This window comes from Cornus florida, unplaced genomic scaffold, assembly GCF_030987335.1.
Source record: "Cornus florida cultivar Cherokee Brave unplaced genomic scaffold, ASM3098733v1 CherokeeBrave_3.0.0_Hap2_Chr11, whole genome shotgun sequence".
NCBI classification, from domain to species: domain Eukaryota; kingdom Viridiplantae; phylum Streptophyta; class Magnoliopsida; order Cornales; family Cornaceae; genus Cornus; species Cornus florida.
In genome coordinates, this window is record NW_026775581.1 from 29,127,689 (window position 1) to 29,137,680 (window position 9,992).

Consider the following 9,992-nt stretch of genomic DNA (forward strand, 5'->3'; position numbering starts at 1 on the left):
ATAAAGAGAGTTATGACCTCTTTAGTGTAGACTGCTCCTGTTAAAATTAGAAATTGTACTCCCAGAGCTCGAGGCCGAACCCAGGGCTTGAGCCGTGTTGTTAGGAAGTCTGGAAATTCGCTTCCAGAGCTCGAGCCGGACTTCTGAGGCTCGAGCTTCGTGTGCTCAATGCTCGAGCCCAAGTCCCAGGGCTCGAGCCTTTTCTATAGAAAGTGTAAATTGAGAACTGTAATTGTAAATTCCTAAGGAACATTGAGGATACTTGAAATACAATTAATTGTTTAGTTTATTCATGATAATTCATGGGGTATTTGATGAGTGGGAACAACTAGTAGGGTTAAATGTGTTTTACGGGAATGAAGGGCAATGTCGTCATAACGATTAGTTATAGAATTGTCCCTCTAGTTGAGTATCTTATGTGAGTACATTATTGTCATAGCAATGTTGTAGCATCTCGGGGTGGGTTGCATGCATTCACTATGCATGGTATTGTGAGGATGTGGTGGGTTCCTACTTGCCTTAGGCAATGGTTAGAGTTCATATTGTATTCATTATACATGGCATCTTATTCCAGTGTTGTTATGAGAGTGTCATTACACAGTTGACATGGTATGCTATTATTAAATTCATTTAGCATGGGTTACATTGCATGGTCATGGGGATGGAGGTTGGAATGGAAAGGAAAGTGGAAATATTTCATTAAATGATTTTGAAAACCGGATAACAGGGAGGTGCCTTGTATCCGTGAGATTTGAAAATGGGAATAAATAATGATTTTAAAACCGGATAGCAAGGAGTGGCTTTGCATCCGTGCAGTTAATGGGAATCTAGAGGAGACGTAGGGAGAGGCTCTACGCGTAATTGTGTCACTAGGCCTTAAATGATCACAAGGAGTGGCCTTTTATCAGGGATAGATGACCAATTCTCTTCTCGTGGTATGGGGGAGCAGCCCTGGGCGGATTACATGAACTTTTTGTGATGAAACAAGGTTTCGGGAAGTGAGAAGTGTTAGTGGCATTAGCATTGGCATTAGCATTGCATGACACTTCATTTATCATATCATATTTTTAGTTGAGGGGAGTTGTTGGTTGATGTTCGGGAAAAAGGGAAGTGTCATTGGCATTGTCATTACATTTCATGGCACTTCATCTCATCATACATGTATTGTTATTCTGATTATCATGTTTACCATTCTCTTCCATCCGTTGGTTATGTGTATTCCTTATGTGTTGTATCTTAAGGAGATGAGATAGAATCCTAGTATTGGAAAGAGAAGGAAAGGAAAAAGGTAAAAGGGTCTACGTCTAGGACCAGGTCAGATATTGATTAGAAAAAATGTGGTAATTGTAGAGTAATAGAGATGGATATTCTCAGTTTGTGTTTGTGATTAGACAAGAGTGGTTATCCTTTTGTTTAGGTTCAGTAAAACAATAATGCTAAAGGGTTCCTTAGGTAATAATAGAGGGATAGTCTTTTCATGGTACAGGAGCATACCTCTGGCCTGATGGTTGTAGTAATTAGAAAGGTGGTACTTTTTATATAAAAAGGGGAATGGTATTGATCTGTTTATATGACACTTCATATTATTCTGTGTTGACTGTTCTTGTGAGATAGCATGATTATGTGATGATTATTTCCCCCTGACTAGTATGACTCCCTTTCTGATTCCTATTCTTTGTTTGGATTCACGGGGGTATTAAGAAGTGGTGTTTAGGCATTTCCCGCTGAGCTGTGGTTTGCTCATTCCTATTATATATACATTTTTTTTCAGGTTATGGACAGGAGGTTGTAGAGGGAGTTCCTCCACAGTCATGGATGGATGTCGGGTTTTATTTTGTTGTACATCTTTTGTATAAATGGAAAAATGTATATTTTGAGACCGGCATGTATATTTGTAAATATTTTCCAAACAGATCGTGAATATTGTAATTAAAGGGTTATGGGATTTTAATTATGAAACTTACTTTTATATTTTCAGATAATGTGTGGATAGAGAAATGGACTTTGTGTATGCATGTTGGGACAAGGTACTTTATTTAAAATGATTTTTGAAACAAGGGATTCTCTTAATATCAACCATGAGCATTAAAGTTTTATTTAAAATTTTTGGACAGTGTTTCAGGGCTCGGTCAAACATTTCTGAATACGAGCATTTCTTTGTTCTGTTTTATGTTCACAACCTGGATTACGGTCTGGGGTTGTGACACTATGTGTTTATCAAAATGTCTATATGAAAGTCATTCTTGATGGCTGCCCATTTTGGAAGCATGTATTAGCACAATCCCTTGATTATTACTCACATTGCATTGCATAGTGTGTGTGTGTGTGTGTGTAGTGGAACACAAGTGTGAGTATTGAATTTCCATAAGTTTATGGTGCTGATTTTCCCAAGTTTGTGGAAATGGTTTGAAAATGGGATTGGTTCTGGTTGAAACATGAAGGGCATGGTCCGAGGGTTGAAAATTCCAAAACTTAGCCAAGCGGGTGTCGTTACCAACGGGCTAGTAACCTGTGAAGCAAGGGTAGGGATATGAGAAGGTACCCCATATTCGGTTGTAAACCAATCCATGTGTTTGTGTCGATTTTTTTATCACAAGGTCATGTTGTGTGTGTGAGTCCATGTGGGGGACTTCACGTGGCGACCTATGTGAGTGGGTGCAAGGCACTGGCAGGCTACCACGCTAGGCAAGCTACAGGTGCACAATCCCACATCGCCTGGGTATAGAAAAGGCAAGTGCTATATGTAAATTCAACATCTTTCTATGGCACAATGCGTTTTAAAGTCGTGATGGCCGTGAACCCACTACAACTCCAGAGTTAAGTGTGCTTAACCTGGAGTAGTACCAGGATGGGTGATCCCCATGGAAAGTCTCTGGTCAGGGGAGCCAAAAGCGGATAATATTGTGTCTGGCTAGGGTGAGGGTTGTTACAAATGGTATCAGAGCCAGACATAGCCGGAAGTGTGGCCAACGGGGACGTTGGGACCCAAAAGGGGGGTGATTGTGGCAACCTATGTGGGCAGGTGTTTGTGGGTGGGTGTGAGGCAGAGGTAAACTACCACACTAGGCAAGCTACAAGTGCAATCCCATATCACCTGGGTGTGGAAAAGGCAAGTGCTATATGTAAATTCAACACCCTTCAACACAACGCGTTTTAAAGCCGTGATGGCCATAAACCCACCAGAACTCTAGAGTGGGAGTAGTACCAAGATGGGTAACCCAAGTCTCTGGTCCGGAGGAGCCAAAAGCGGACAATATTCTGTCTGGCTAGGGTGAGGGTCGTTACACTTCATGATGCATAGGTGTGCATTAGCATATGATTTGGATGGTGTTCCTAAAGTTATTTTGCTTAAGTTGTGTTGTAGTTCCAGTACGCCAACATTATTTTACTCTTTGGAATTTGTGGTAACTTATACATCTACTATACTTCTATCCTTAAAGCTTGATCCCTTCTTTGTTTCACTTTGTGCTATGTGGGCATGACTTACAAGACTTTAGGAAGTGTTATTTAGCCACTCTCTACTGAGCAATTTTAAGCTCACCCGTTGACAACATTTCAGGTGAAGAACAAGGGGAGGGAAAGATTCCTCAATCTCAACCTTGAGGTTGCACATGTCAAGCTTGGAATGTGTTTTGATCATTGTAGCAGCTACTTTCTTGGTGGACTTGATTGTATAGGAGTTGCAGCATGTGTTTTGATGCCATGTTTGTAGTGTCTTGGATTCCATGTACACATAATGACACTTATAATTATTTTTTTTGAGTTGTGGCTAGTAACTTATGTATCCAAGACCTTGAAAGGTTTTAGAACACATGGAATGACCATATTTGGATTTCCACATTTGGACTTGAGTGAGAGTTCAATTCCTCACCTATCCTTTCCATGCACCGGGTTTTATAGATCCGGGGCGTGACAATACAACTAACACAAAATATTAATAATAAAAAATGGTCCACCTGGTTGATATAAGGCTCCATCTGATGCAATAGCTCATATCCCTGCATGAAAAAAAATAATAATAAATAAACACACACAAACAAACAAACAAAAATATGTAAAGCAACATGTATGCAATATCGCACACTGGAAAGGAATATGGAGACGTCATTATATCATTACCTGTTTGAAGTAACGAAGATGAGCATCCATCATCCCACAAACAGCCTCTAAAAACATAAACCTCTTTTTTGCCTCAACATTAGAAAGAGCACCAACCTGAATTTAGAAAAGTATTACAAATTTTAAAAGCCACGCTACTACAGAATTGCATTTTATCTAGATTTTTATTGCCAAAAACATTTCTTACAAGATTAAAGCGGGCTTGGTCAAATGTGGATCTTGCGTTGTGAAGTTCCTGGAATGTCTCTATACCATATTAGAATTCAAAAAGGATGGTTACCCATAGCAAACTATGTGATCAAACAGTGCAAGGAGCTAACATTACTGAGTATAAATGAAAGGCATTACTGGATACCTCTTCTATGGCAGCAGTTATATCCATCCGAGAGTTTTTTCTCAGTGACAGAAACTTCTCACGCACCTGTTGTGCAAAATGGGTATCACTGTTGGGAAGACACTAAATAAACTATCAAATAGCATCAAGTTGGTCAAATTATTCATGCACACCATTCATCTAACATGTTTAGGGTACTCACTGCATTTCTTAATTGAATTTCTGGCCAAACATTCAATATGCAGATTTAGGTTCAGATTACAAAATTGGTAAGACATTAAGAGGCTTTAAGTTGTGCCTTTCTATTGCCAGATTTCTACCCTCAACAAGAATACATAATGGAACTTCAATAAAAAACTGCGAAGACTCTTTTATTTTAGTTTTGCATTCTTTCTTTCTTTTTATTTTCATGAATGCTGGGTAAAGTGGAGAAGTGCCTCGGAAGTTTTGTTCGACTGTAGAATACATATAAAGTTAAAGCGAAGGCTTTATAAAACAGGAGTAAGGCCAGCTGTGTTCATGCTACAAATGCTAAGCAATAAAGAAAAACGTTTACTGGTCACCTACCCACAAACAAATCGTCATCTCCCTCTCTCTACATTCCTGTTTCTCTCGCTAGCTTTCCCTGTTTCTCTTTCTCTATCTCTGTCAGTAGCTTCATTCGCTTAAACATAATTGTTATCTCTATTGCATGCCCAGGCAAGGCTAGGCCAGAAACTATATGGTAAAAAAGCATACATTTTGCCAAAAATCATGCACTTCGTATAAAATTTTGGTCGTGCACAATCATATCCCAACATTTTGCAAAGGCATATGTAAGTCAATTGCCAATGGGAGCATCCAATTTTCAGCCTTTTAGCCTTCACTGACAAAGCGTACCAACACTTGGTGTCATCCAGAGATCCTAAGTAACCATACCCTACTTTACAGAGACTAGTGTTGGAACGTGAGAGTCCAAGAGAGGACTTTTAGCTGATCACTCACATAGTTCTTTGAGAAAGAACAAACATGGACATTTTTGGAATACTTTTTAATTTTAAACCCAATTGAAAGAGTTGCTTTTAGAAGTTGATGTTTGGTGGTGGCCTCAAGCAGAAGGAGAAAGCAAGGAGGTAGAGAACTAGTTTGTTCTTACTTCTAGGGAATTATGGCAACAATGGCTCTTGACGTTGCTTTAAAATGAATTTGGTTCGAGTGTAAGAAATTTAGGTAGCATTAGAAGAAACTAGTGTATAATATAGATCCATTTAAAGTCAATAGTGACTTAAGACCATGCATTTTGCAATGATCTTGAGGAACAGCAGGCTTGACTTAATCAGAGATCTACTGGGGTTTTGATTTGAACTCCAAATTTAGCTGTCAGAATGCTTCTGGCCCCAATATATGTGTGTGAATGAGAGAGAGAGAGAGAGAGAGAGGGAGATGATATATACAGACATATATATAAGTGTATGGCCAAGGGCATTTCAAGGAAAAGAAGGATCATTTTTTACTTTAAAACATAAAAGGCATCTCACATTTTAACGGTCCTCCTCTAACGCTATTTGATAAAAGGTACTAAGATGCAACATTTTATCAACGTAATGGAGCTATATATAATAATAATAATAATAATAATAAATAAGTATTTTGAGGGTGTTGTTACATGCACAATATCTATATTACGAGGGTGTTTTATGCATTTAATAAAAATATATATATATATATACAAAAAAAAAAAAAAAAAGGATTAAATATGAAGCTGTCATTACTTATTCAAGAAAAAAGAAAATCCCAAGTTTGACAAAACTGCAATAAAATTGAGAATGGAAAATCAATGGAATTCTGCAGCTCAAAGAAATAATGGCCTTAAATTATTTTCAGAACTATTGAGACCTGATGCCCACCTGGTCATATATAATGCTGGCCTTGTCAAAACGCTTCCGAGCTTCCTGAACCAATAAAGAATTTCTTATAACTTAAATATAAAAGCTGCTTGGTATTGTGAGTGGTAAAAAGCTGAAAGTAGGTGACAGTTGTAAACATGTAGAAAACCATAAAAGTGAAATTTAAATGCACTCATTGAGAAATAATGATCTGAACATCATGCATTGTGAAATATTAACTACATGACAAGAACACTTCAACCTTAGCCACTGTACATACTAAAAATATGATTTCATTATGTGCAGTGAGTGTAGTGATGAATATGTTATATTTTCAAAAACAAATGTAGTAGTAGCTGCTGGACTGAAATAGCAGGGAAGCAAACAAGATTTGCTGGCACCTACACCATTTGTATGCAAATTAAAATCTAAAGCATTGGTCAGACAGTACCTTGATATCATGCAGGTCAACATTGACAAAGTCTAATAAACTATCACTTAGCATGTGCTCTACCTGGAAAGGAAATTGGAGATCATCAGATAATAATTAAAATAAAAATTATCAATATCCGGTAAAAATATAAAATGAAAGAAACATCCCAATGTCCTAAATCATTATGCTGAAAAAGTAATATGACACCTGAGGAAGCTACTAAAAAAGAAATGAAAGTACTGTTTTCATTTGACATCAGGTAACAAGTAACAATTATCCAATTATGACAGAACAACCCAAGTGTGATGCTGCAGACAAATAATTTAACAAACAAACCCTGTCTTCAAATTATGGGCTGTGGAAAAATACGAGTTAGTCTCGTTGATTAGTGGTAGGTTAGCACTAGAATTGTGTAAATATTTGTTTCCTAGAGTTTAGGGATTTGTGTAAATATTTGTTTCCTAGAGTTTAGGGATTTGATTGATAGAGAATCAGGGATTCCTGATTATAGGGTTTTCAAAATTTAGTTAGTTGCTGATTTTTCTATCTGTAATTTCTTATATATAGCCCAACAGAGGCACTTGTAAAATATTAACAGATTCAACATAATTGAATTTATTTCACCACATGGTATCAGAGCCGTAAGGCTTGGATTTCCTGAAAATAAAAAATTCAGCGGTTTTTTTTTTCTTTCTGTTCAGACCTTCATAGCCAATTTTCTCTGTGACTTGCCTTCATCGCAGTCATTCTCTGGCAATTTCTTTTGCCAATTTTCGCATAACCCTTCTGTCCGGCCTTCATAGCCGATTGTTGAAGAATGTCAGAAACTACTACTCAACCTTCCCAATCACCCGAGGAAGAGCAGGTTCAGCGCTCCACAAGTGAACTGCAGAATATTCAACCGGCATACCGACTTAATGGAAGAAACTACTTGAAATGGTCTCAATTGGTTCGAACTTTTCTGAAAGGAAAAGGGAAATTAAGTCACTTGCTGGGAACAGAACCAAAGAAAGGTGTTGCAGGTTTCGAAGCGTGGGACGAGGAGGACTCAATGGTCATGCCCTGGTTCTGGAATTCCATGACACCCGAAATCAGCGATACATGCATGTTTCTACCAACTGCGAAGGCCATCTGGGATGCTCTCAACCAGACTTACTCCAAGGTTCATGATGCGATGCAAGTATACGAGATCAAGACAAAGACAACATCTACAAAACAGGGGAACAAGTCCGTGACTGAGTATGCCAATTTTCTGCAAAACCAGTGGCAAGAACTGGATTACTACCGGGTGATTGATTTGAAGTGCAGCGAATGCGCTGTAATTATCAAAAATTTCGTTGAAAAGATCGAGTCTATGATTTTCTCGCTGGCCTAAACTCTGAATTTGATCAAGTCAGAATTCAAATTTTGGGCAAGGAGGAGGTACCATCTCTTAATGAGGTGATTTCATTGATTCAGGCTGAAGAGAGTCGGAGAGGAATCATGCTTGAACCTCAGTCGATTGACAACTCAGCACTCGTAGTCTCTGGTGACAACGAGCGGGGTTTCACTCTAGAACAACCGCAAAATGCCGAACATGGAAAGGCGGAATTATCAAAAGGGGCAAACAGAGATAATCTCTGGTGTTCATACTGTAAAAAGTCGCAACATACCAGGGATCGTTACTGGAAATTACATGGGAAACCACACACATCCAGCTGAGAATGGGGAAACAAAGGAGGACAGCAGCAACGACAAGAAGGACAAGCCCATATGACCTCACAAGTGGGTCAGGACCAGGCAAAAGAATATGGAGGATTCGACGGTGAAGAAATAGAGAAGTTAAGAAACCTGCTGGGAACCCTTGAGAAACCATCTTCTGGTGCTTGTTCTTTAGCCCTCACAGGTGAGTCTTTATTCTCCCTTGGATTAAATGTTTCTGATAAATTGTTTGTGGATTCGTGGATCATAGACTCGGGAACCACAGACCACATGACACATGCCTCAAACCAGTTCAGCACTTATACCCCATGTCCTAACAATAGGAAAATCACTGTTGCTGATGGAACCACAACCATGGTTGCTGGTGTAGGAGGTATCCATATCACCCCTAGTCTTGTTCTTAAAAATGTTCTACATGTTCCTAAATTGTCCGCTAACCTTGTGTCCATTCAAAAGCTTACTAAAGACTTACATTGTCATGTTACGTTTTATCCCTCTTACTATGAATTTCAGGACCAGGATTCGGGGAGGAGGATTGGATGTGCTAAGGAAAAGGAAGGACTCTACTACCTTGAGACACCGAGCCTTCCAAGTATGATCAGGACAAATTTATCCTCTTCGTTTCTCTCTTCTTCTAATAAAGTTGTCATATGGTTGCATCATTTTCGTCTCGGACATCCTTCTTTTGCAATTCTAAAAATCATGTTTCATTCTTTGTTTAAGGGATTAAATATTGGGACATTTCATTGTGATATTTGTGAGTATGCAAAACACACTTGTGTATCCATTAGCAATAAAAGAAGTTCCACCCCTTTCTATTTAATTCACAGTGATATATGGGGACCTCCACAGTCCCAAATGTTTCCGGTTCATGGTGGTTTGTGTCCTTTATCGATGATTGCAATATAGTCTCTTGGATATTTTTACTCAAAAACAAATTAGATGTGAGTAATATCTTTCTCAATTTCCATACAATGATCCACAATCAGTTTGGTACCAAAATAAAGAGGTTTAGGTCTGATAATGCGAGGGATTACTTCAATCAAGTCTTGCCACCCTTCTTTCAAAAGGAATGAATTATTCATGAGTCATCTTGCATTAACACTCCACAACAAAATGGAGTAGCCGAAAGGAAAAACGATCATCTCCTAAACACTACTAGAGCACTCTTATTTCATTAAAATGTACCAAAATACTATTGGGGGAAGCAATACTTACATCTGCCTACATCATAAACAGACTTCCTTCACGGGTTTTAGGGTCAAGAAGTCCAATGGAAGCCCTTTCTAAATTCTAGCCCGACCTTAGTGCCACAAAAAACCTTACCCCTAGCATATTTGGGTGCACTTCATTTGTTCATGTCCATAGCAACAACCGGGGCAAATTAGATCCTAGAGCCATTAAGTGTGTGTTTGTAGGATACTCGTCCACACAAAAAGGTTACTGAAGGTTTTTTTAAGAAGAAAAATATTCAGTCTTCTTATTTTTCAAGAGAGATAATTACAAGATAAATAGTAGAGGAAGGCCACCAAATCAGGAA

The 9,992-nt window shown here is 38.5% G+C and overlaps 1 protein-coding gene across 1 annotated transcript in view; it reads right to left on the reverse strand.

Moving 5' to 3' along the window:
- LOC132285520 (ADP-ribosylation factor GTPase-activating protein AGD3-like) overlaps positions 1–9,992 on the reverse strand; it is a 98,274-nt gene that overhangs the window by 46,951 nt on the left and 41,331 nt on the right. The window contains exons 5-10 of the mRNA XM_059787708.1: positions 6,770–6,832; positions 6,340–6,384; positions 4,475–4,540; positions 4,307–4,354; positions 4,120–4,215; positions 3,957–3,998 (exon numbers count right to left, since the gene is read on the reverse strand). Of these exons, the coding sequence (XP_059643691.1) occupies positions 3,957–3,998; positions 4,120–4,215; positions 4,307–4,354; positions 4,475–4,540; positions 6,340–6,384; positions 6,770–6,832 (360 nt within the window). The remainder of the gene's footprint in view (positions 1–3,956; positions 3,999–4,119; positions 4,216–4,306; positions 4,355–4,474; positions 4,541–6,339; positions 6,385–6,769; positions 6,833–9,992) is intronic.